At 40.3% G+C, this 27,762-nt stretch overlaps 1 protein-coding gene across 5 annotated transcripts in view; it reads right to left on the reverse strand.

Moving 5' to 3' along the window:
- Window positions 1-372: 372 nt before the first annotated feature.
- Window positions 373-27,762, reverse strand: part of adgb (androglobin) — a 40,036-nt gene continuing 12,646 nt past the window's right edge. For 2 of the 5 annotated variants that reach the window (XM_042391149.1, XM_042391154.1), the window contains 25 exons: window positions 27,460-27,553; window positions 26,660-26,822; window positions 23,989-24,034; window positions 22,804-22,915; window positions 22,576-22,639; window positions 22,106-22,213; window positions 20,806-20,914; window positions 20,206-20,344; window positions 18,714-18,828; window positions 18,143-18,310; window positions 17,232-17,391; window positions 16,718-16,852; window positions 14,503-14,596; window positions 13,650-13,781; window positions 13,266-13,419; window positions 12,805-12,992; window positions 12,317-12,483; window positions 10,412-10,539; window positions 8,696-8,807; window positions 6,178-6,329; window positions 4,801-4,956; window positions 4,535-4,625; window positions 4,314-4,416; window positions 1,139-1,322; window positions 373-982 (listed from right to left, as the gene is read on the reverse strand). In XM_042391149.1, coding sequence (XP_042247083.1) covers window positions 779-982; window positions 1,139-1,322; window positions 4,314-4,416; window positions 4,535-4,625; window positions 4,801-4,956; window positions 6,178-6,329; window positions 8,696-8,807; window positions 10,412-10,539; window positions 12,317-12,483; window positions 12,805-12,992; window positions 13,266-13,419; window positions 13,650-13,781; window positions 14,503-14,596; window positions 16,718-16,852; window positions 17,232-17,391; window positions 18,143-18,310; window positions 18,714-18,828; window positions 20,206-20,344; window positions 20,806-20,914; window positions 22,106-22,213; window positions 22,576-22,639; window positions 22,804-22,915; window positions 23,989-24,034; window positions 26,660-26,822; window positions 27,460-27,553 — 3,278 coding nt within the window. In that variant the 3' untranslated portion in view covers window positions 373-778. The remainder of the gene's footprint in view (window positions 983-1,138; window positions 1,323-4,313; window positions 4,417-4,534; window positions 4,626-4,800; window positions 4,957-6,177; window positions 6,330-8,695; window positions 8,808-10,411; window positions 10,540-12,316; window positions 12,484-12,804; window positions 12,993-13,265; window positions 13,420-13,649; window positions 13,782-14,502; window positions 14,597-16,717; window positions 16,853-17,231; window positions 17,392-18,142; window positions 18,311-18,713; window positions 18,829-20,205; window positions 20,345-20,805; window positions 20,915-22,105; window positions 22,214-22,575; window positions 22,640-22,803; window positions 22,916-23,988; window positions 24,035-26,659; window positions 26,823-27,459; window positions 27,554-27,762) is intronic. The other 3 variants (XM_042391152.1, XM_042391151.1, XM_042391150.1) reach the window with 3 other exon arrangements.

The raw sequence follows: 27,762 nt of genomic DNA on the forward strand, positions 1-27,762 counted from the left end.
TTAACCTTGGGGATTGTTATTGTCATCGATAGCTGCCTGTGTCGGTGCAAAGATCTGCCACCTACCTATGGTGCATTTTCCATATACGTCACATTGTCTTGGTCTTGTAGAAATTGACTCTTGTGGGCTTCTATCAGCAAGAATATATCAATCAACCAATCAATCAGCACCATTCGGCTGGTGGGAGGTTGGCTATGCCCAGCATGCCTTGAGTCATACAGTCAATACAGTGACCTTCAAGAAAAAAAAAAGATTTGCTGAATATAATCAGGCATACTGGGCATCGAAAAGTCAAAGCCATACATTGCAAGTCAGATGGCTTGACATTCTCAACACGGTGAAAGGGGACGTGGTTTGCACACAGCCAATATGTGATGTAATTTTTATTTTATTTATTATATTCAAGGGAAATATAATACAGGTTATAGATAAAAGATGATGGATGACATTGTGATCTATGAGAATATAATTAAATATGGAATACAGTATGAATATGGTGAAAGTTTGAGTCTTTGGTAGAAAAAAGTATTTTATAGTAGTTAACAAACTAACATTTGTTAGACTCCTAAGTTTCATATGTTCTTGAAGACAACCGTACATATACTATATATAAACTTGCACCTGAATCTAGTGTGGTAACAATTATTTGGCCAGGTGTTCTTTCATCAACTACAGGCTACGATGTTGTGATTAAACGAAGATTCTTCAGTATTCAAACAGACTTGTTGAAAGGTGACTACTGAGGAGAAGTTAGATGGGAGGTTTGTGCCAAAAACCATCATTTCTTCTTCCCAGCACTCTTGGCACGTTTGTTGGGCTGCCGGTTGGCAGGAGAGGTGGAGATTGTTTTTTCTTGAGCTGCCTGCTGGGTGTCCTCCAGAGCTTGTTTCTCTTCTTGTTCTTTTTTCATGGCTGCCATCTGACGGCTACTAAATGCTTCGCAAGCATCAAGGAATTTCTTACGGTGTTGCCACAAGGCTGCCTGGGGAAGAGACAAGAGAATCAGAGAGAGAAGTTACAGAATGATGGCAAACCAGAGGGAAGGAACAAATCTTTCTGACTGTCTTTCACTTTGATAGTTAAAACTCATAATTATTGCTGGTGGACATCCATCCATTGTGTGTGTGTCTCGACTGACCTGCATGTTCTCATACATTTCCAACTGGCGTCTCATTAACTCCATCCCATTGAGCTCCTGTTGTTTCCGGTGCTCCAGCACATTGTCTCGGACCAACCGGAAGGTCTGGATCTTTTCTAAGCGCTCCCTCTGCTGGACCTCCTCGATCTGTGAGTTCATCAGTGCTGGAAAATCCTTTTGCCGTCTACATACATACACAAGAACATGATACAATGCTACAGATATATATGCATACCACACTTTACTGTCACATGACCACTTTTACACCTTTATAATCTTGTCTTTAACCAGGAATGTCATGTTGAATAGTTTATTCATAGTGAATGCTCAAGATTTCCTCTGAGAAACATGGTGTTGTGTGGTTCCATATGTTTCATCAAATTCTGAAGCAAATATTTTGAGGAATCAGATATTAACAAATATTGTCAGTTCAAATTATAGTAAATCTTATCGATCTCTGTATAGTTGCAAATTTTACAGGCTATTCTGTGAGATGGGATGAGGATGTTGACACAGGCAGGACCAATAAAAATGGAAATGTGGCAGATAAATGCAGAGATAGGCCGAGAAAATGATGGACACACAATCATCGGCCTTATCTCATGTCCTAAGTTGTATATTCAGATTGATATTTATTGATATGTCTATTTGGTTTTGGTTATAAACGCCATATTTTAGTATTTCTCAGTTAAGAATTGATTGTATAACCAAAATATGTGTGTGTGTGTGTGTGTGTGTGTGTGTGTGTGTGTGTGTGTGTGTGTGTGTGTGTGTGCAAAGAAGAGGGACAAAAACAGTGAAAGAAAAAGAAGCAAATGAGTACAGCAGTTAGTCAGTCAATGTGTGTTTTTTTGAGAAATAGTATTATAAGTGTTGAATGTGGCTGCCTATTTCCTATAAACTGACCTTAATGAAGAGGGGAGGCCAGTGGAAGTGCTGATAGAGTTCATTTGGTTAATGAACATTGCCCTGTTCAACCTCTTTCACTGCGTGCTGTAACGTGTGTGTGCAAATGCTAAAAAAAATGCCATGCATGAGTGTGAATCTGTGATGTGCCCTGCGGTGCGCCTTTGTGAGACAGAGGTGTATTGCAGACTAATCAGACTTCAGTAATAGACTGCTCCTCAGGATCTCTCTCTCGGCTCGAATTGCAGGCCACAGTGTCAGCAGCCATTAGCAGCTGGACACAGACACATGTGCGGGCACACACACACACACACACACACACACACACACACATACACACACGCACACGCACACACACGCACACACCCACAGCAGGAGAGGATGGAGAGGTGATGGGAGAGGGGCACATCTCATTGGACCGACGAGCTCATTGGGGTCCTGAAATAGCTCTCTAATTAACAGACCCAAATATCATCTCATTTATCATGGAGAGGGACGGACAGAGGGAGAGATGGAAGGAGAGAACCAGAGGTGGTGTGAGAGAGAGGAGGAGAGCAATGGGAGACCCAAAGGGAAACTGTGGAGGGAGACTCTTCCCTTCTGAATACTTGCTGACACAAGTCAAAAGTTGACACTTTAGATACTGACAAGCAGAAAACTAAGAAACTATTAATTCACAGATATTCTACGGCCAATTAAATATTTGACTATGCTTTGACTGGAGCCGTACAAGTCATAACAAAAATAATGCTGAAGCTGAAGCTTTGGGTGACATTGACAGAAATGATGTAGCTCAAGTCAGCCATGAAGCAGAAGCATGGAGGGCTGAATAATCTTAAACTTTGTCTATATGTCTGTGATGCATCATAAAGTTTCACATTTTTATCTGTTTAAAGATAAAGTAAGGGAAAAGTGTTGCTCATTTGATGTGCATTTTCTCATACAGTTTGTTTTGTAATCTTAGACAACTTAGTTTAGCGTGTTAGCATGCTAACATTTGATAGTTAGCACTAAACACAAAGTACAGCTGAGTCTCATTGGAACACCATTTAGATTTTGACTCGATCATGGTGTGAGATGAAAAGTTAAGGCAACACCAAAGTTATTACATCATACAACAATTATCCAGAGGAGGCCATGAATGTCTTTTAAATTTCATGGCAATCCATTCAATAGTTGCAAAGGCATATCACTAAAGCCCAAAAATGTCAACCTCATGGTAAGTCAGTAAGAGTCATCCTCTGGGGACCATGAAAGTCCTTACAAAATTTCCAACAACATTAAATAGTTGCTTTCATTTTATAGATATTTTGGTCAAGACCAAAACGGTTGACTGACATTGCCATGCCGCTACCATGGCTTAAAATAATGTTGAAACTTAATCTTTTTCAAATATTTTTTAGTTTAATTTTTTTACTGATGCATGTATGTATAGTATTTGTTAGATTGGATCTAGAGGGTATTGATGGACAATACTTGATCAGGAAGCATGTCTATGCTTTTTTTTTTTCTTTTTTTCTTTTTTCTGCAATTGTGTGTCAACATAACTGTTCTCTGGAGTCCATGCATTGCCCTTTCAGACCAGGGAAAGTATACAGCCTTGTAACATTGCTGTTCACAGCACCACTGGGAGCAAAGGTCATGCACGCGGGAAATCACTAGCAATGTCCTGCAGATACTGTATGAACAAATCTGCTGACAAGGCAAAAGATGCTTGTATGTCCACCAACATACAGTACTAAGCACATACACAGACAAACATGTACACTGAACATAGACATACACACTCACACACAATTTCCTCTGCAGTCTGGCCTTGCAGCTAAGGCTTAGTTCAGACTCACAAAGCTAGAAAAGCAGAGTGATTCAACAGCTACATTAGGCAACTGGACCGCATACTGCATATTACCCACAGGAAAAAAGCCTGAGGAATTTTCTAACAGGGAAAAAGAAATAGCCTGCTAGTAAAACACAAGATGATGAGTCTGTCTTGGCTGTTTATATATTATTCTCCATCTCTTGCCTCTAAACACAGATATGTATTCGTCTGTTGGAACTAGCTGAACCAAGGACTGTTACAGAGAGGATCATAGAGTGCAACAGACTGAAACTGATATGTACTGCATGTATAGGAGTTATGTGACTACATAACTTATAATATATGATCGCATTATGGTGTGGTGGCTATGATCATCATTCTAACTTTATGCTTTTCCTACAAAGTGAGGAGTAAAAACAGAGAGAGAATGAAAAAGAGGTCAGCAGGTACCTGATGAAGGGAGTGTAATCCATGTGAGGATATGATGATGAGGTATCGGTCAGCTTTTGTTTGGATGTACTGAGAGAGGTGTCAGGACCAGGTCTGGAAGCAGCTGTAAAAGAACCAATAAGACAAAGCCACATTACTATACAGACAAGTAATGCAAACAGAAGCGTCCAACTACTGCACGTAAAGATGTGTATGTTTCTGTGCGTATCTACAAAATGTACCAGACTCTCTGCTTTCCGCATCAGCGGTTGTAGCTTCATCACTTGCTTGATGTTGGTCTTGGTTAAGAAACTTGAGACGAGACTGGAAAGCCTAAAAAGACAGCAAAGCATTCTGTCTATACCGTATGTTTGAGTGTAGGTGAGGGCCAGTCTAAACCATTACCCTTATATTTCTACAGGAGATAGAAAAATATTGGAAACACCTCATGCAAAGGACCTCAAATGTTCGTTGCAAAAATCACTGTTGCAAATAGCTACTGAATTACCTTGGCACAGCGGCCTGGTTCAGCCATTTCCCATGCTTTTTTAATGGCCTTGATTTGCTCTATTCTCTCTGTGTCCTTCTTCACCACGATGCTCTCTGCTCTGCTTTTGTCACTGACCACACGCAGCGTCCAATTGGCCTTGGTCAGGTCAAGGCTCTGCACAAAACATGTACACACACACACCACAAAAGCACAAAGAGAGGAAAATGTAACGCACAAGCTCACACACACAAAGATGCCAGCTGAAGGTCAGAGCACCACGGTGTATTATGTGTGTATCTCTTTCAATGAGCTTCCCAGACAGTCTGGTACACAGCCAGCCAGCCAGGATTTTTATGTCCTGTAATAATATATAATTTTTAGTACATATATTCAGAGATTATCACGTCCTCTGCCGCCACCAATGTTGTGCTGCTGCTGCCGGCGCAAGAAAAAATATTTAAAATGGAAATTTATTGAAGAGGATCAGTATTCTGAAAATCTGCCTTTCAAATTTCATTGTGTTTAAGGGTTTGACGTGCAGCATGGAGGACAAATAAAGGCATTTATTATGTGGATAAGAGATTTATCAAGCAGCTGTGGTTCTGACTACTAAACAAGGACCATTATACTGAGAATTATAGACCACAAGATTATACTTTATGATAAGACAAGTGTTTTTTATGCAGTCTAAATACACACAGATCATGTTGGCAGTTGTGGGATTCGGCTACTGCCTTTCTCTCTCTGTTTTACAGATTATAGTCGTCTGATAGCAAAGTCAACCAAATATGTAAATGCTGACCTGACTGATGAAACAAACTAAAAGTTTTAGAGAAGAGATGTCACGACTGAGTTTGATAGCAATCTCATCACACACGATTTGGATGGAAATCTGTGAGGAGGAGTTAAAAGTGTGTACTCCACTCAAGAGCCTCCACACACTAGCTTCAAAAAGTTTACATGGCAAATACCACTATCTTAACATGGGATACTGTGGAAAATACACCATGAAAACATATGCACTTATTAAAAAAAAAAGATTACAAAAGCAGTGCATGGCCTTTGTTTTGACTGCATGTTACCTACTGAATTTGACCTTGTTTACTGAATGGTTTTCATATGAAGCATTTTAATAACATTGCCTGTTGCGATCGAATAAAACAATCCAATGCAATAAAAGATAATGAAATCTGAACAATTATTTGCAAATGCAGTTTGGCAGATGTGAGGTAAAGCTTCTCAGAAGTATCCTTGGCAACTGGTAGTCAGTGAAAAGAGATTACCCTTCAATAACTTAACGCTGAAATACATATACGTATATAACATTGGCCTCAAATTTGCAGCTGACATTACTGTGGTGTTGTTGTCTGTCACAGTGCTGTGGTGATGTATTACCGTTCCTAGCCTGGAGCCAGATTTGGAGCTGGCAGCTGGCTTCCACTTCTCCTTGTCACTTTCGCCTTTGCGGTTGGCTTTGGGTGTGTCAGACTTGTGCCCATCATTGCTTGGTGTGGTGGATGAACACTTCAAGTCTTCAGGCTTGTATACTACATTGTGCAAACAGAGAGTTAGGTGGGTTTACTTTTTCTATCATCATTGACAAAGTCTGCTGTGTACTTATGTGATTAACACCAGCAATATGGTGTTAATTACCACATGATGTAAATTTGTGACTATTATCACTAAATTTTTCTCCTGAGGGATTTCCTAATTTTTGGCAAGCATACAGTACATGCTTTTAATTTTAAAGTGATTAACTATATAGCACTATACTTGGAAGCTGTGTAAATGTGAGAGTGGCATTTAGTAGTGCCTTTTATAAAAACACACTTTTCACTGATAATTAGTGTAAAATGAACATTTCTTTGTTAAACATCTCTCTGCCAAACTTTGACATGTTTTGATCAATTTCAGTGACACACTTCCTTTGCCAATACATACTATGTTAATTTGTGTATACATTCATCTCCAAAATGAAACTCACACACAAGTAAAGCTCATCTGAAGTGGGAGTGCATCGCAATGGGCAAACACTGCATGTGTTGTGTGGTTGCATGCATGCTAGATGGCACTGTTGCACTTTATAGTTCAAACGGATACAAACACCAGCTTAGATGAAGCATTAACTATGACTCTCACTCTGATATAGAGAGGCACAATAATCCATCATTTAGCTGACACCCCACCATTCTGCCTGAACAGCTGTTTCGCATGCTCATTGAGTTACTCTTATCTTGAGTCGTACAGAGATTCAGTGTTCAAATTGGATCTAAATATCAATCTGTGTTGTCGTAGCTTCAGAATGAGCCATAATATTCAGCTGGACAAACTTTTATTCGCTGAAAGCATAAAAAGATACAAAAAATGTGTTCTCTTAACCACACAGTACAGAAAATATTGAGGATGTTAGCATGGGACTGAAAACTACTGATGGCAGCTGACTGGTTTAACAGTACTGTATATATACTGGGGATTAAAGCAGAGATGCGTAAATGTGCATGCATTAAACATGCGCAGCGCAGTATTTAGACTGCAGCTTGTTAAACAGCTTGTTAAAGAGGTTTCAAAGCTTGGCGTGGCATGTAGTACGTGTGTATCCATGTAGCATGTAGGGAGCATGATCAAGGGCACAGCCTCACCACTGAGACACAGTTAAACTGGGTGAAATTAATTCACTTTCCTGCTGAGATATTTCCCAGGGCACCAGGGGGCAAGAGCCAACTTCATTTGACTTCCCATTGACCCACTTTCTCAAGCTTATTGGAAAACCACAGGAGGTTTGTGTGGACATTGGCCTATACATACACACTTGGACAAACCTTAGCTTATATTGGCAAAAACCTTAACGTATCTATACTCATAAAACACAGGCAAATGAACAGATGAAAACACAGCATATATTTTGTGAGCAGTAACAAATTGTTACTGTTCACTTCACACATGACCATTACTGTAATAAATAAATAAATAAATAAATAAAGGTTTGTGTTCCTCTATAGTCAATACATCAGTTATCTGGATATCTTGCCTGTTAATTTAGGAATGCCTCCCACGCAAGCACACACATCATCCGATTTCATCAGATTTCATGCCATGCAAACTGAATGGGTAAGTACAGGGACTATTGTCAGTGGCAACGGACAAAAAAAGAGAATGAGAATTCAATGACAGCAGGCTGGCCTTTCTCTTCAGGCAATCATGCAAATTGTCACCCATGCAGCACCTCTTTCACATCAACATCCACCCGTGCCGTAATTAATTCATCCGCTCAGAATTTTTACAAAACCCAGATTTTTCAATCAATCCAATTTATGCAGAATGATTAAAGGCGGAGAGGCAGAGTTGGTGGCAGAGGACAGGATTATTGCCTCAGCCGGCGACTAGTGGGCACAAGAAATCACACTCTGTGATCTGCAAAAGCAGCTGCATTCATTTGGCTTTCATTAGGCTTGTGATTACAGGCTCCTGGCTAGCGGAAGCAAAGAACAAACAGTATTTGCCTTGGCCTCTGACACTGCCTACTTAGTATCTGCCACATTTCACACAGACCGCAAAAATAAACGGTGCAAAAACAAACATGAAGGGCATATTAGAAAATCTATCCAGAAATGTAGATTCAAATGCTAAAAACTTCTGAAATGCAGCAAAGATAAAATGACCTCGTGACCTATAACAGGGAAATTAGGGGGTTTCTGAACCATACATAATGTGTTTTTATACTATTAGTAGGCTTGCTAGAATTAGTTTTGATGTTCAGTTCAAGATACATATTTACTTCACTAAATTAACCAACTAAATGTTTAAGTTTTAAAAATATAAACAGTGACTTTCTTTCCTGGCTCTCCCCTGTGCGACTTAATGTGGCTGACTTTGTGATGTGGCGTTTTTGATTGTTTGTGACTTAAGTACGTACCTTTCATTTCATTCTTCTCCAAGTCTCTGAGCATATGGACAAAAGCCAGCTGAGACTCGTCCAAATCCCAACTCTTATAAAGCACCTCTGCTTTCACCACATATTTATGACCCTGTGAAACAAAAACAAGCACATTACAGTTTAAACACAGGATAGACAGACACACACATACAGTAACTACAAAAAAAGACATACAGCACAAAGCATGTGGTATACTGTACAACACTAAACAGTCAAAGACAACATGACTTGCATGCTATTTGGTGCAACATACAGCTGTAAATTGTGCTAGTGCAGATGATTTAGAGAGAGACATCGAGATCTTAAAGAAGAACTGTACATTTTGTTTTTACTGTTGCTCTGCCCTCTTTGACAGAAGCACATGCTTGGCACAAAGGGAGAGAGGAGGCAGAGGGCTTGTTAGCCAAGATTATATCAACGGTGGTAACACCTACATCCATCACATTAAACAGAAAAGACAGAATTTAGACAAAATTCCAGAGGTGGGAGGTGAGATTTTCTACAAAAAAAATTAGCATATAGAAACAGTACTATTTTGTCAGATGTGAATGTTTATATCTGTTATATCTGTAATGGTGCCAAATAGATGCAATCAGCAGAAAAACTGAAAGCCATGTTTTTTCATGTGTTTACATGTGTGTTTAAATCCCAGACAGATTCCACGATAGGAGCCTTCACCAATAACCCACCATTACCGAGCATCAATATGTCTTCTGTGTGTCCCTGCAGTGCAAAGCAGCAGCTTAATCACTGACCCTGTGCTCTAAGTCTTGATCAATGTTCTCAGTCTTAATCGATAGCTGTTTATTCTGGCCTGCTGCTGATCTATGGGATCTGACATGATCTGTCTCATTACTAATGATGCTGCTAAACTGTTGTGATTTTTTTTAATATTAGTGTCCAGTATTTTCAGATTGTGAAATTTATAAAACTTTGCATCCTTTTGCTGGTGTGGCAAAAAGACAAATCTCGCCAGCTCAATGGCAAAAAGTGTTATTCTCACTCCACAAAAAAAAAAAAAAAACATGTTTAAAAATGGCCCTATCCACTGTGGTAAATGTCAAATTAATTAGCAGTAAGGGTTTATTGGGGGAACATTAAACTGATTAGTTGTTCTCCATATGTATCACTGATAGTCATCACAGCGAAACAAATTCATACTTAGCAGATGTTCCCTGCTTTATGGACTTGTGTAAACTGTATAATGTGTGCATGGTGTGTTTATTGTGTGTATGTGAGAGTGAAAGTACACATATATAGTACATACTATATATGTTGGCAATCAGCACACTATGACAACAGGTCTGTTAGATAGGGGGTCTTCAATAGAGACAATAGACTGACTCATAAATCATGCACAAATCACTGCTCACTGACAACCACTGATAAGTCAGACACTGACAACAAAACCACCCCTCCAGTTTCTGCTGCTCTCCTCTTGCGCGTTTTGTCTGCGCGAGAAAGTGTGTGTGGGTGTGTATAAGTTCATGTGTGCGTATGTGAGTGTGTGTGCATGCGCTGCAAGTAAGGCGTTATGTGTATCTGGCAGTGAAAAATTGATATGAACACAGGCAGAAAGCAAGTGGGTGAGAAAGACAGAGATAAAGTGAGATGCACGCTTGTGTGCGTGCACAAGCGAGATCAGTAAAGTGTTTGAGCAACAGCAGATACCACGCAGACAGTTGTCAGTGATACCATAGTCTCCGTGGGAGGCTGGTACTGGTCAGACGAGGAGTCTGATTTCCCAGCAGCACTTTGCTGGGGAGCATTGACCATCTTGACTCCCTTGTCCTGGGTGGGGCCTCCTTTCTGGTTCTCCTCAGCTGAGTAAATGGGGGTTGTAAGAAAGACAGAGATATCAGAGAATGCCTGAGCCTGAGAAAAGACAAGAGTGGTCAGTAATCTGTCCTTTTGTCATTGATGGCAGCATGAATTGAACAGCAAACTCAAGAGTTTGAGAGTTTTTCTGTTTAGTGGCTCTACTGTCTGCCATTATTTTACAGATGATATGGGCAGACATCACAAAAAGCCAGCTATATATTACTTAAAGTGTCAGTTTACTCAAATGACAAAAACATATATTCTCATAGACGTGCAGACAGTTTAAGTTTTATTTGCCAAGATTTCTTTAGTGAAGGTACAGTAAATGGATTTTTGTTTGAATTGGTCGGAGCATTGAACAATTACATTTTAAAAATCTAGATAATTACAGACCTCACAGTCAACAGGTTTCAAAGTGACTCAGTTTATTTGAATCTCACTTATATTTCTAAGACACAGGGGCATAAATACTGATAGCATAAATTAGCATTTTGCTTTTTCCTTTTAATGCAACGGGTGAGCCCCAAATGAGGCTTAACACAACCAGTCACAACCGAGATAAGGTGATCCATCACATGAAATGATTTCTCTTGACAGTGACCATATTTATTCAACATCAAATTGTTGCACTAACAGACTTGAGTGCAGTAGTGTCATGACCATTCCACAGAAAATAGAGTAAATTAACCTTGTTAATCACAGTAAAAACTTATTTACTGTGATTTTTAGCTGTTGCTTTAATTGTCTAGTTGTGAGGTAATAAAATTAACTAATCCATAGCTTACATACTATCCCTCACTTAAAAAATACTAATCTTGAGGTCCCTTCGCCCAAAAATACAAACCTCAGCTCACTAATAACACGTTACACAACTCTAAGTGATAAGCCTAACTTCAAGGTCTATGGTGGTGGGGGGAGGATTATCAACACCAAGTAAGTTAGTTTTAACCAGTTTCCACCACTCTTTTTGTCCAGCACTAAATACAGATAGGATGTGCAAAGTCATATTACCATTTTTTAAATAAATTTTAGCCTGAGTCTGTATAGCATGCTCTCCACCAGTATTGTAGATAAATTGTTTATGGTCTCTAGGTGGAAGAGAATATAAAATAGTTTCTGTGAGACAAAAAGCAAAAGATCAAAGCTTAATGAGCATGGGAAAATGGTAAAAGAACCTTTATAAAGAGCACTTTTCAAGGGCACTGATGTCTAATGTCTGTGTATGTACTTATAAAGAGTAAAAGGAAGGGCTTCACTGTACATGCACTGAAAGTGGGAGAAAGATGCTGCAACTATTAACATCTCTGGGAATGGCTGGCAAGCCTGAAATTGTCCACAAAAGAACTATTAAAACAATAATAATAGGACTAAGACAGCTGGTGTTTTTGCTATAAATTTCAGAGTGGTAAAACAGTTATGTTGCTTCAACATAACATATGTTGGAGTTATTTGGCAGAGTGTTAAATAATGAAGCTAAGATTATTCATGGGCATGTAAATGTACACCTTGTGGCTGTTTGCCATTGGCTGTAATCCATAAGTTTGTATGATTTGACCAATTGGTGATTATTTCTTTGTCTCTGAAGACTATAAGAAGGTTAGTTTGGCTGGTTTAGTTTGATTCGCTTTGAGTGAGATCTGTCTCCTTATTGATCAATAATAATTCCATTCATCTTCAGATCAACCAGTGTCTATGCTTTTATTTCTGTGTTTGTGTCAAGTGTTTTAGAAGCATTTCCACGACAGCATCAATTACTTCCCAAACCTAATGACTTCTCACCTTTGTTGGCCAGGAAGTAGAACACAGGAATTATGACATGGCCTGTCCCGGTGTTGCTGGCCACCTCCTTCTCCTGGTCCAGAATGGAAAGACGTATCAATACATCTGGCTTGGATGTCTGAAACTGAACTGTTCCCAGGACGTCCGCTGTCACCTGCACAGAGTAACTGTGAAAATGTTTCAAATGATTTGGGGTACTGTTAGTCTCTCAAAGTATTCTGTCGTCCTGTGTTGGAAAATAAAACTTTGTCTAAAGGTTGCTTGAGAGGCCGTTAAGATCATCTACATTCACCTGTTACATACACTATGTTGAGTAAAATATTGGTTCATTGACTATTGTCATATGTTGTTTCTACGAATCAATCACAGTGATATACTGTAGGTTACATCTTTATGAGACAGTCCAACAGCAACAACGACTTTCTAATCCATCAGTATAATGGCCACTATGATGGCCATTCAAAGGAGCTCATAATGCTTTCTCTTACCGGCATATAAAGTCTTTGTCAATGGGAACATAATAATCCCAGAATTCCTTCACTGAGAACGTGTTGAGCGGAGTCTCACAGGCCAGTTTTGGAAGAGGTTCCTTTGAGCCAATCAGGCGCATCCTCCATTTGGTACCAGCAGGTGGTGATTCAGGTGTAATTGCCTCTGCTACAAAGGTATAACCAAGCTGGAAAAGGAGACACAGAGAGGTTTACAAATTATATCATGACATCTTTATTATCAGAGGGAGTTTTTACATGCATCTCTATCTCTGTAACAGGCTGACAATGGTCACCAATCAGTCAATAAGTATGTATCCAGTTTTGATGAAGTCATGCAGGAGGCACCCCTAAAGCGAAGATATATGTCAGAGTAATAAGAAAACTCTTATCAAAAACATATCAATTGAATGCCAAGTACATGGAGGTTTGAAATGCAAGGATTTATAGCATCCACAGACCTTATTGGGTTGATAGACATGTGGAACTACTTTGTTGAAGACCATGTCTAGCTCCTCTCCAGTGTCATTATTAATGACGTGCAGCAGACAGTTTGGGATTGGGGAGTACACTTTTGGTACCAGCAGCATCTCCTTGGGAACCAGGAACACTTCTCTTCACACACAAAAAAATGGAGTAAAGAAGTAATCAAATTCCAAGCTCAGACCAAATTGTCAGATAGTTCAGATCCCCTGTTTTGTTGACACAACATTATGACATTTGGTTACAAGGGGACATCAGTCATTTACAACTGGATTCACCCAGATTTTCTGAGCCAGGTTGGGAATTCACCTTTGGTGCCTTCCAAGGACAAATCTAACCTTTAAGTTACAATGTGTTCTAACCTGAATACCAAGACCCAGGAGTTGGCTGTGTCTTGAAGGGAGACCGAATAATCACTAAATGTGATTCTGGTTGATTCATCCTGCTGACAGGGGTAGAGCTCTGCTTTTCTTTCAGAGTGGTCAATGATATACCTGTGCAGGAAACAGAGAAATGGAGAGTGCTTTAAAGAACTCAAATTTCAAATTAAGTTAATTTAAAACACATATATAGAGAAAAGACCATGACAAAATGTTTTCTCAGAAAATAATTTACTTATAAAATAAATTTAATTAACAATCATTAACTTCATGAAAATCTAGCAAAAAAAGACTACACTGGAGGAAAGCAGATGCACTTCACATCTCAGCATGAACTTTGATTGAAGTGGATGTTTCTGTCAGATATGAAAAATACACGCTCAAAGGCGCACAACGCCCAGCAAACCCCCATCCCTACATACACACATTGACCGAGCTCTCAACGCTCATGCACAAACATACTTCCCCAGGCAGCGGGTCATTCGGCAGACGCTGCTAGCCGATTGGAACGAGGAAAGGATAAACAGCAGATGGTACCACTGGGAAAAGATGGAACACAATGTGGAAAATACTCCCTGCCTGGCCGCCACAGGCCGCCACAACCAGGAGAGGGAGCAGATTCTGGGCATGCGGTACAACAGGGAGGCTAAACGGATGCCATACAATATACATAGCATTGGCACAGGACTGTAGTAGGAGTGTTCTCATATTGTCTCAGATAATCACATTGGTTTGAATGAATAAATTACATGTTAGGCAACTGAGGTGTGAAGTGTTAAAAAATAAAATCATTTATTTTTACACATATTATATATTTTCTCTATCCTTCATTTACCGTAGCAAGAAGGCAGCATGTTTGTCTGCATTGGATTCAACCTTCGGCCACATGTCGAAAAGGATCTTGGATGCACTGAGGTTCTCCTTCGTGCCTGGATGACACAAACATACACATGCACACACAGAGAAAAGTAGCCACCATTAAAGATGAAAGACAATCCATGTTGCTGTCAAACACATGAAAAAATTATTGTAGCTGACCTAGTTCAGAGTGGGATGCAGAAATTGCTAAATGCGTTTTTGCTTCATTCAGTGAGAGGTGATAGGAGAGAGATTATTCACACCTTGACTTTCACACTCATCTCACCAGACAGGTAACCACTCTGACAGAATAGAACCGTTTTTTTTATATAAGTTGTAGCACTATGTGGTTATGGGTATGTGTGTACCAGTAAGCATGTGCCCCTGCATATAAATGAGACCTCTATCATTCAACTGTCTCTGAACAGACAGTTGAATGATAGATGTTTCCACATCTGAAATGTGGCATAGGTGTCCTCACCTCCTCTCAACCCTCACTCCCTAGTGCTCGGCTCTCCCTTTTCAAATGGCCACTTTTTAAAATTGATACAGCCATTATAGGGGCCAAGGCAGGCTATTGAGAGATGAAGACTTATCATCTTTATAACCAAGGAGAGGCAACAGTCAAGGAAAGAGGGGAAGGACTGCAGGAGAAACAGCATTGTATAGAAATGTGGAGTGAGCAGCGAGGTATATCATGGTATTAATGGATGTATGGGGACTTTAGCTGTGATGTACATCAGTCGTTCTGTCACTTTAATAAGAAAAGACCAGTTCTTAATTTTAATAAATAGCTTTTATTTAAAATGACTGGTATTTTGCCATTACCATAAGTGCTGCTCTGAAAGCTGCACTTTATGCTTTGACTGGTAAATTAATAAAATTTGAGATAACTTTTAACACGAAAGGCAATTTCATAGAAGTCAAGCTGTTCAGCCTGTGTGCATGTGAGTGTGTGTGTGTGTGTGTGCTCATGCTAATGCCACATAACCACCAGCAATAGCGTTGCAAACAGATGGGTTCTATGATTATGTGGATTTTAAAAGTGCAGTAGATGTTTGGCATGTGCAAACCACATTTTCATGCCATAAAAAATTAGGCAAAATCCCATTGAAGCTACAGTACAGCAACTTGTTTGCAAATGCTGCATTAATGAGGTTGTTCCCGACTCCCATATGTGCAAGTTATTCAGAGGGTGACAATGTCATGTGTTGTGCCTGGAGAAGACACAGTTAGCTTCAGGCCCGGGCAATAAATAGAGAATGTCTGGGCAAAGTGTCACCGCCAGTGTTTCCTCTGGAATCTGAAAGCAGTGGTGCACCTAGAGAGCGAGACAGTTAAAACTGCTTCTGGAAAAAAAAAGGATATTGAAACTGATTTTAGTGAATCTGAAAAAAACTTAAAAGTTGATACAGATCATTTTTAATGTTTTGCATAGTAGTGGTTATCATAAAGGTTCGAAATAGAAATATCTTTCATAAAGTATGCATAAGAGCATACCTGCTACTGAAACAGTTACAAGAAAAAAAAAAGAAAAATTACAAAGCAACATGGCATGGTAAAGCTGCTCAGCTCAATCTCTCCATCTAATCGCTCATCCTTCCCTGCAAAGTGTCCACTGTTTCCATGTCTTCCCTTCCTCATCTTTCACTTGCTGTCACTATTGAAAGATTTGTCTGTTGATGCAGGAATGTTGTGTGCATGTATGTGTGCATTTCATATATGTGTGTGTTTCCCCTCTGTGGCGACCCCTCATCTGTCAGACTGTATTAGTAAGAGTGGCAGTCTCATCAATACATATTTGTGCCTCTGCTCAAAGGCAATACATATTTGTGCCTCTGCTCAGAGGCTCAATATATGCCATCAGGCTAAATCAAACCGAGAACGTAAGATGCAGAAGGTGCTCTATGTGTGTGTTTGTGTTTTCGGACACTAAATAATAATCTGCACATGATGGCGGGGATCCTGTTGTTTAAGTTGGGGTTTTTTCTGCCATAAATCTAGCCACTTTAGCTTTCCCATGTGCAGATGCAGATTCTAACATAGAGCAGTTGAGAAGAAAGAGGAATTTAATAAGACTCTAATCAAAAGTCAGCAATTGCAGCCTTTCAAATTGGAGATTAAAAAGATTTAAACCTGACCATGACACTTAATTGAATACCTTTTCAATGTGTGTGTATGGGTGTGGTTACCAGGTTTAGAGGCATTAAGGATCTTTCGCACCAAGTGCCCTTTGAATCCAGCCTGCAGAATGGTGACTGCCTTGATCTCCTTGTTTGTTGGCTGCCTGTCTTTCCAGCTTTCTGGAGGCTTTAACTCTGCATCTACTTGAGAGAGTAACAATGCAAAACAGTAACAGCAGAGCAATTCAAGTTATAAGTAAACACCAAATTACTGATACTGTAAAATTCCATAGAATGTGTGACACATTTTACAGGATTTTTTTAATAATCATTTTTTGTCTTTGTGTCAAATCTTATACTATACTTTCATGTTATATCATTTGGGTAGAGTAGGCGTTTTGCAGTCTTTTAATACTCTGATTATAGCTGTTAAATACATTGTTAAGAAGGAATAAGATGTAGTTCTGAAACAGGGACAGTATTGACAAAAAACTGTTATGAAGCCACCATGCTTAATATTATATGCTTTAGGCACATATACACAAAAATACGTAGATGGGCAACATAAAATTAACACACACACAAACACTTATATGGCTCCTACATGCAGGGGAGTGTTCTTTGGGTTCATTCACTAAAAGTGAAGGATCAGCAGTGACGGCCAGTACAGCAAACCGCTCCTCTGCTGTCAGCTTCCTGCCCAGGACCTCACACAGCATATGGTAGACTGCCGAGTTAAACACCTACAGGCCCCAACACACACACACGCACACACACACGCAGTTCACATGCACATAGGAGAGAAAGAGGTAAGATGTTAGCAGATGTGTGGTATATGTGCGCCTGCATGTGAGTGTTGAGTGTGTGAAGATGGTATTTAGATTTTTGTGATTTATACCATCGTAAATATATAAGCATGAAAGGCCATGTTTACATAAGAGATCCATTACCCCTAGAGCCAAACCCCCTTAGGAGGTAGTAGGCGGGTTGTTAGACTCCACACATCATTCATCATTTTTAAATAACCGCATAAGTCAGTGTGAATCATCTTGCCTTTGACAGGGCCGCTGTTCAGTAGTCGGGATATACAGAGATTTTGTGAACATAATTTAGCAGCTGAAACAGGTAGCCTTAAAACAATAAGTGGCAGTGGTGGTGCTGCAAAATATCAATGATTGATCTTAAAAGAACTCAGATGTTGAATGAAACTTGAAAAATGTTAAATGTCATTCGTTGATTAAGCCAAACAGTTTTTGTACAGTAGCTTAACAACATGGCTGCAAACTTATATGTGAATATATAAATGGTAATTTTCTCTTAGCTCATAAATAATTTAATCACATCCTATATATACGGGTGTACTACAATGTGGTTTAGCCAATTAAAGACTACACTTAATATATGCAACATGCATGTATTTACAAGTGGATGGTGAGGTAATCAATGTATGTACAGTACAATTATGTGCCACAATTGGTAAGCAAGCTACAGTACCTTGTGGAGTTCCCACTTTCCCAGGGTAGTGCTGATGTTGTTGGGACAAAATGCCTCTTCCAGAGCCCTTCTAGCTGCTGGCTGGTCTTGCACATCACTAAAGACAGCCACCTCTCTGGACAGGGCCTTCAGGATGGACAAGGCCTGCTCTGTGAAACGAGCACTTTCCTTTTTGAAACAAGAGAGCAGTGGGAAAGCATCTTAATTTTGTTTACTGGTTCAGTTTACAAAATGCAAATTGAATAGAACAGGAAAGCTGTTCCTACAATACACAAGATATTTCAATGAATTTCAGTGGTGGATCACTTCAGGATTGTTTATGTATATTGTGTGCTGGACTGTTAACGAAAGATGACATAAAGAAATTGTATTTCTTTGCTTGTAGCACACGCATTAGCCTCCATCCCATTCATTGTTTCTCAGATTAAAGAATAGTTTGGTTGTTAAGGTTATGTATTCGGTATATTTTTGCTCATAAATCCTGAACTTTTAAACACAGAGATTTTCTGCTATTAAAAATGACTGTCAATGTTAACTGGTAATTCAACTGACAACGAAGTGCCTAAGTCACCTTGGCAAGATGTGACATAATGGTTTCTTCATCCCCAAAGATGAAAGGTGTCTTGCTGCAAATGTGGACATGGTAGCCCAGTGCTGCCTTGGTGTGGAGAGACAAAACATGGCGCCTGAAGGTGAAAAAAAGGAAACTAAAATTTTAAATATTGGTGCACATGATCAAGGTTTGCCACACTCTAAATTACACTTTTACACTACTAAAATTACAAGAAACTAATTGTAAGCAGTGCAGAGGTACACCTCCATCTACCACCCTGTGGCTCCACAGTTTTTGGTAATAGTAACTATACAATTAGGGGGAAATGTATGAAACAACAGTGCATTCTACTGAATAAAATCCATTTCTAGTCTTAATAGTAGGATTATATTTCTGTCAAGTTATACTGAGTGGATCAAACAGCCAAAAGTTCTGTAGCCCGTCCTCTCTGCCAAGCGCCAAGCTGAGTTCACAGGGCCTGGTCAGGATTGAGAGAGAGTGGAACCCCACTTCCGTGGCCCCATTAGCTTTACATAATTCAGCCATCACAGACTAACTAGATGGATGAGCGCTGAGGCGGAGCTGGGCTAGTTCTGAAGAGGAAGAGGACAGCATACAAAAAGGGAATGGGTGGGAGAGAGACAAAAAAGAAGGAAAAAGAGTATGCGAGACAAGACAGATGCAAGATGAGACAAATGGAGAGGGAGAGGGAAAGCGGAGAGATTATAAAGGAAGAGAGACAAAACCAGTATAAAAATTCAATTATTATGGAAGAGGAAAGAACAAAGGGTCAGTGGAGAGACTATAGAAAAGAACACATTGGCAGAATAGTGTACCATGGGCTGACAGGACAAGAGAAAAGGAGAGTTTTAAAAATGATTGCTGCACAAAAGCATGGAAAGCATAGAGAGTGTGCACTATGGGGCATATGGGCACAATAAGTTGAGCGCTATGTGTGTGATTATGGCTCAGTGGTAATTGCACTGCTGCATACCTGCACCTGACCCCAGAAACTAGGCCCTCTGCTTCTAGGCCAAGCAGGACCCATTAATAGAGACTAGGACAGATGCTTTTTACTGCTTTTCAGAGCATCTGAGGTAGGCAGATATCCTCTGCTCACTTCAAGATAGCTTTAAGTAGAACTCTGCATAGCTGTAAAAATCATAAGAGTTAAACGCTTATATCAAAGTATTATTCTCCCGAGAATGCTGTGCAAAAAATGCATACATTTGTATAATAGGTTTTAACATTAGCAGCACTAGTGCCATGCTGACGAGTGCTACCATATCAAATACTAAAAGTATGGAATGGCTTGGTAAAGGACATAATACTGTGATTGTAGGTAATGGGGATCATAATACACATAAACATACAATAAAGGACAGCGTTTTGTGATGTATCAGCCTGTGCTTGCTAATGACCTTGATCTAACCTTTTCATTTTGATCTGTCATGACTGCACGGTAAAATAACTTGGTCTGGGATAAAAGAATAAACCATCAATGCCCTACCCCGAGGGTAAGCTAAGCATGACTGCCTTTGAAGAGGTGGTCTTGATGGTGAGAACTGGCAGCCGAGACTGCAGGTTCTTCCAGGAGTACGGCTGGACGAGGAGAACTGCAGACCTACATGCTGCTGACATTTCCTTTTCTATGAAGTGTTGTAGGGTTGAGAGCAAAGGTGTATTGGTCACATGTCACAATCAGATATCATAAACAGAGTAGGGCACATTCATAAAATGTGAAGACATGTATGAGTGTTTGCTATGAATATTTATATATACCAATTAAGGTTATGATGTTTGTGCATGCTGAAATAAAGAGTTACAATTGCTGTTACAGACTTGAGTCAAGCTACCTACGTTACTCTCAGAAATTTTGTATCTGAGTAAATGCGTGTGCATTTGTGTGTGTGTGTGGTCCAGGTATTCATCGCGTTGTGGGGACGAAAATCTGTTTACACCTCCATAGCCCCCTCAAGCAAGTCCCCTTAACGTAAATCATTAATTTTAGGGTGGTTTTGGTTTAAATTTAAGGTGAGTTTGAGGTTATGATAAGGTTGTAGTGTGTGTGTGTGCGTGTGTGCATGCGAGCGTATATATAAATCCTTACTCTCTTCAGCTGTCTCCCCCCAGAGAAGCAGAGCAGAGAAGCTGATGAGGATCTTGGAAGGTTGCAGGCTGTCCACACACATGTAGTGAGTGCCTCTCACCTCTGAACACTGGGAAATACACACACACACACACACACACACACACACACACACACACACACACACACACACACACACACACACACACACACACACACACTGGCCTTAGTTATCAGTATGAAGGCAGACAAGGAAAAGAACATGTGAAAGAAAGAAAGAGCGGAAAGCCACAGGGAGGGATGATGGATAAACTGATAGAAGGGTGGCTTAGTGGAAGAGAGGTTGGAGTTAGGGGGAAAAGAAGGGGAGACAGGGAGTTAAGTGGAGGAAGTAAGAGGAGATAGAAAAGAGCCGTGCGAGCTAAAGAATCATTTGAAGTGGCATCTGAATAAGAGAAGCCAAGATGTCAAATTTAGTAACGTAAGACAGTGAGAAAGGCAGACAGAAAGACAAAGCAGGAGACAAAGATAAGGGCAGAAAATATAGACATAGAGAACAAGAGTAGAGTGAGAGAATGCATACGTGTCCGGAATGACTAGCAAAACCATCACTCTATATATGCAGACAAAAGACACAAAAGTCAGACAAAGCACTGCCCTACACACACACACACTGTCACTCTCAGACACCTTCAGTGGTGTGTATGTATGATGTGTGTGACAAACAGGCACATTACAGATTCAGTACTTCCTAAAGACAGGAGCAAGGACACTGACACCTAGCACAAGGACTACCTTTAAAAAAAATCTGACTCAATTTATGTTGTTTTGGTCTGAGTGAATAGGATCACAGTTACATTTAGATGTGAAATGTGGTTGAAAAATGCGTAGAACTCTAGTGGGTTAACCTTGACTTAAAATTGTTTTTGTCAAATAAAAAGATGTGTTTGCCATGTTTTGTTTTTTGTCAATGTGCATTGTCCTTCCTTGTACTTGATATGATGGGAACAAGTGGCAACCATCTCTGCTGAGGAAGATTGGAGCCATTAACCTTCCCACATTTCCACACTTGCTTCTGACTTTGCTAATTTCTTTATTCTTTTATTTTTTTTCTTTTTACTCATGTCTTTTTTTTGTCAGGCACTAAGTAGCCTTAGTTTCAATAAATACTATATAGGTACATATTCACTTATTTACTACTTATTAGATTCAATGACATTAATTTATCATCAGTGGGTACTTTGAACAGGGTTTGGTTGAATCACACATGGCAAAGTATGGGCTCATGGGCAATTTTTGGTGTGTGTTTGTGTGTGTGTACTTTGGGGCTTGCCACAGCAGATGACACATGGAGGGATCCAGTAGTAAGAGACTGTGAAGATGATCCAGTGCAGTTGATGCCTGTCGCAGTTTTGGGCAAGACAGTGCTCTGCAGACAACATCAGCTAAGTCAATAGCAATATATCTGCTACAAACATATCGAAAACAAATTACTTTGTTACCATAAAGAGGAAATTCATTTGGTCAGAGGTGCAGACAAGGGTGAAAACAGTACAAAAAGGTAACAGTACAGTAGACACTAGATACAGTACACTATTAAAACTGGGGACAAAATTAGACATTTACAAACAGTGCAGCATTGCTGGTAGCTGTCAGTGTTAAAGTGCCAAAATACAAACACATAGACACACGTGAGAATGTGGAAATAAATGCAAAGCTTACACCAGCACTGTAGACTGAACAGACATTACAGACATTGGTCAATAGGTTGATTCCTGATACATACTATACCTTAAGGTGAGATTTCTGAAAGTGGTGTGGATATTCTTGTGGTTTATGGAACACCAAGAGAGTACTAGAAGAAAAGCACAAATAAATGCCAGCGATTTGTGAGCTTAGTTTTAAAAACTGTTGAGGCCTCTCAGACATACTTTTTTCACTGCTGTCAATGCTTATCCATTGGTATAGTATTTTTGTAGTGCATAAGTTCATATTTGTGTGTGAGTCTTTGTTTCTCACTGGAAGCATTTAGCAAAGTCATGGAGATCCACCCAGGTCCTCTGCAGGATGGGTTTGATAGGAGCTGAAGGTTCCTCAGTCACAGGTTCCTTCAGAGCAGTTTTGGGCCGATCTGGGGGGAAAGCCAAAATCTACTCTTTAGGGTGAAATGACACTCAAATTCTGAATAACACTGAATTTCAATTATGAACACTTTTTCTCAGGTTAGGGATTTGGTGTAAGGTCTACAGTATCGCTGCCTTGCTGAGATGGTTTATAAAGCAAAGTACTTTATTTCTTATCATTTGTTATTACCGATATAAATATACAGCATCTCAGTGTAAGAAAAACATGTCATTATCAAGCTGAGTAGCATCCAAGTTGGCTGGAGCTTTTCATGCCACACTTAATACCAAATGGATATAGAATTGCCTGTGAAATCTCCCATTTTCAAAATGCTGCGAGTAACGAAATGCCTCTTTCCTCTTGTGACTCATAGCATGTTATCCTAGACTCAAATCATTATCTCAAACACAGTGAGTCGAATTGGCCAAACTCCCACATAATAGCATAGTCTAAGCGCACATGCACATCCATACTCCCACTCACTGACTCCCACTATCTCAATGCATGTGGAGAAAGGTCATAGACATATGCACACAGACACACTCTCCACCCAAAAACACACACACATATCACAAACACACACACACAGTTGCTCTGCCCTCGAGCTCTACTCAAAGCGAGAGTCTGTTCAGAAAGCTGAGGCGGCGAGGGCCAGCGTCTCTGCTGCTGAGCAATGGTGGTCTGTTCACTCAAACTGCAGGTGTTACTAAGCAACTAAACGGGGGCAGAGAGAAGGCAGGGAATTGGCCGGTTGTCATAAGGCATAATTTCAGTCCCATCTTCTTCAAAGTGTCTTGGCCAACCAATGGAGGCATGGAGCGAAAGATAGAGGGAGTAGAGGCGAGAGATGCAAATACTTCTAATCACATTAATTGGGTTGTGCTACTCAGATGGGATTCAAGTCAACCAAAAAATGAAGACCTTCACTTCATATATCATTTCCAATAAACCAAAATTAATGAGCATTTGTATTGGAAGTCCGATATTTGACCTTGGGTAAGGCAATCTTGTGTGTTGATACAGCACAGATTATTTTCATCAGAAATCCGGGGCCAAGCATTGCAAAGAAAAAGCTTATACCACTGGAGATGTCATCATCGTCCTTTTTCCTGTCCTCTGCAGTAACCTAAAGGGACAGAGAGAGAGAGAAAAAGAGATAGTGAGGGAGGCATGAACACTGAGTTACTGATAGAGTAACACTGCCAGAGATACGCCTCCACCCTCTAGTGATTCCATGCCAGCTGTGGTGTTGCGCCATTCTCGCTGAACACCACAGGACACGATGCACGGTTTAATGTGACAAGGGCTGCTCCTCCCCTGCTAAAAACACCACCAGGGAATACCAGCTCTAATTTACTTCGACTGTCAGTGACAGATGAGGAGTTATTATGTTGTTTAGCATGTTATTTCTCTTAGAGGGGAATTACTCTACAGCTCTGATTTCATGCTCGTTTGCCCAGCAAAATAAAGAAATATAGCTAATGAGTCATTAACAAATCCTTCAAATGCCATATTCTTCCGTCTGAGCAAGGCAGGGAATGACATGGTCTAGAGAAGGGCATTGCTGCTGCTTTGGTAGCAAAGCTAGATTCAAGTGCAAGAAGTGGTGCAACACCTTTATCAACTGATTGAACTTTCCTTTTCCTCAAAGCCCCTTCATTTGAAGGTTTTTTCAAATAATGCTCCCCTGAGGAGCAATCCTGGTGAATGTCCAACAGTTTACTCAGCTCTAAATAAGAATTATGGCTTTGTGTCATGTAACTTCAAAGCAACCCCAGCCAAGACTCTGATGAGTCAGAGTGATTGTTTGTCTGTGTGTGTGTGTGTGTGTGTGAGTCACCACTTATTTGAATAAGTACCCAGACAGACGGAAAAGAGGCATTGTGATTAGGGGGCACACTTGACCTCCTCTCCACCACTTTTCCTGCAACAAAAATATAAATGTGTCTTTGTTCACCAGAGAGTACATGAAAGTTTGAGCTGGGCTCTAAGGCATGGTATGTCCTGTCCACCCACGCCATGTCTTTTTATAAGATGGATTGTCTTACCTGTGTACAGTAAGAAGACACTGAAACTGATAGATCTTACACACAAGGCTCCAGGGATTTTAAGCTGCTGCTTTCAGAGAAGAAAGCTATTTTCTTTTCTGTGATTAAATCACAGTCATGGGTTGATGGGTGGAAGAGCAGGCATTTCTTTAATCCCACACTTCATGGGGCTTTATGTTACACAGCCAGAGTTAAGGCTTTTCTCTCCAAGTGGCTCTCTCTGTATTTCACATTTTCTCCTGAGGTGTCCTCAGATTCATACATGAAAGTAATAAAGCAAAATCAAATCTAAAATATCTTTCTGTAGCTCTTCACAGTTCCTGAGGGACCACAAGCAGACGGAAATGCATTGATCTGAGAGGCCAGACTGGAATTTGGGAATTGTAGTTCTCTGGCCCAAGTAAACTGAAACCAAAGAGGGGCTTTGGTAATTCAGTGATTAACCACATTCCAAGGATATTAGAGGTTAAAACAGCACGCTTACACCAAGGCCTAAATCTTTAACCCACACTAAAGTTGAGTGAGTAGGCCAATGAGGGTATTAGGAACATCATGTGACACCACCATCTCTTCTCCTGGGAGCTAAGCACAGAGGTTGATTCTGTTGGCCGGCGTTGACAGAAACAGAGGGAGTGGTCAAAACAGCAAAAACCCCTTCTCACTTAAGTACAGTCCCCTCAGCACGTGACCCACCATGTGCACGCGATGAGCGGGAACACACATTTAGTATAAATGTGGCACACATATGACACAAACACAATCCACATGAGTGCGTGTGTGCATACACATCAAACGACACATCAAATTAGCGTGTCCATACTGCCCTAGCCTAACCGCTCTATAACTGGTCACAGTTACACAAGAGGGCGATTAATATGAACTCTATTTTTTCTCTGTATGCTAGGAGTGAAGTGTAATAATGAACCCCCCCAGGAGACGCAGACACTGATGGCTCACCATCTAATTGCACTGCTTTTTTCATCAGCACAGTACACGACCTCTCCCTGTATGAAACCCACACGGCCCGTTCACCACCACCACACACCAGAGATTCTCTTTTCTCATCTCTCTCTTGTTTCTCGCTCCGCTGTCACTTTCTCTCCATTTTTCATTCTCCCTCCTTTCCTTTTCGGCACAGTTGCGTCCCCCTTTATTCTTCTATCTTTGTTTCTATCCTCATCTCTGTTTCTGTCTGTGTGTCTCTCTGCTGCTGCTGCTGCACTGAACCCCACCCAACCCCCTCATCTCCCTTCGCTCGCTAGTTCTCTCTTTAGTGCAGATGTGCCCCTGGTCAGTGGTGGCCTGGCTGGGAGACAACAGAAGTGACTTTGAGACTGGGGGATGGCAGCCTTGTTGTCACTGGCACACAGAGCTACTCTGATGAGCTTTCAACTGCATACTTAGAGGGGCGAGGGAAAAATGGAAAAAGTGAAGTGAGGAAATAAGAAGAGACAATAACATTTTACACAGTTCCTACTATCTTGGTTTTCTGTAAAAACCAATGGTTATTTTCAAAGCTTTTGAACAAAAAGTATTACTGAGGGCTTCACAGATCCTCATGGCCTGTTTAATAAATGGCTTAAAGTTACCATAATGCAGTAGGGTTCTGTAGTTAACAAGAAGATGCTCTTTAAAATGTTTAAACACACATGTTGAATGTGTAAAGTAACTTTGTACCTATAGCAGACAGTAATTCTAAGTACCTCTATTTTGTCAGTGCTGTTTGCTGAGTTAGTGGTGCGTTCAGCTGCATCAGGCTCAAAGCCTTCTCGGCATTCAGTCTCCTCTTTTTCAGCAATCGACACCATAGGGGATCCGTAGCACTGCTTCTTGTGAGCGCTCTGCTTCGCCTCACTCTTCACTTTTCTTGACACACAAAGACACGTATTCAAGTTATGTGCAAATACATGCTGCATATTATAATCATGACATCTCAAGGCAACACATTTAGAAGCAATGGACCATATCATCTACAAATGAGTCATGCATGTCATGTTATAGATATCAAATGACACGAGAACGGTATTTTTACCATAACACTGCTTTGATCAGTGATTTGTTTTAGGTTAAGAGTGTGAGGAAAGATTTCTCTGTCAGTCTAGTAACAGTCAAGTGGGAGTAAACCAATCTTTATAACACTGTAGGCTCTGAAGTGTAAAAGAATAAAAAAGAAAAATGCCCAAATAGTTTAAATTTCTCAGCTGCTGTTGGTGTGTCCTAGCCCTGTTGCAGGGAGAAAATGGGGCAGAGATAGAGGTAGAGTAAGAAAATGTGAAGAAGCAAAAAATGGTAATGTGATAATGATAATGTACTTTATTGATCCCCATATGGAAACTGTTTTCTTGCCTTTCTTCCTCCACAGGGAGGTCAAAGCACAGGTTAGCTATAAAATAATGAAAACTCTATTATCAGTAGAATGCAGTTAAATGAGCAGAAGAAGAGGTCAACAGAAAAGATTAATCTCATTTAATTCCTCAATTTTAGATCATTTCAGTGTACACACAGCTCTGGGATTGGGTCAACGCTGCTCTTGACACGGTAGGAAAGAAAAGGGCTGGCAACCTCGATGAACTGCTCTGGTTTTGACAAAGGGAGCTCTGCGAAAAGAAATAAAGAAAAAAAGAAACCTTCACACATCATGCCAGCAATGCTTTTTCACACTCTCACTCCCTTTACTGCATTTTTCACTCAAGAGATCAGCTGATGTCAGATATGCCCGAGCCAGCATCTATTTTCACTACTGAAATATTGTAGCTATCCTCCTTCTATTTTCATTTAAGCATGCAGTACTGTATGCCCTCTGTGC

Source organism: Thunnus maccoyii, chromosome 17 (assembly GCF_910596095.1).
Source record: "Thunnus maccoyii chromosome 17, fThuMac1.1, whole genome shotgun sequence".
NCBI classification, from domain to species: domain Eukaryota; kingdom Metazoa; phylum Chordata; class Actinopteri; order Scombriformes; family Scombridae; genus Thunnus; species Thunnus maccoyii.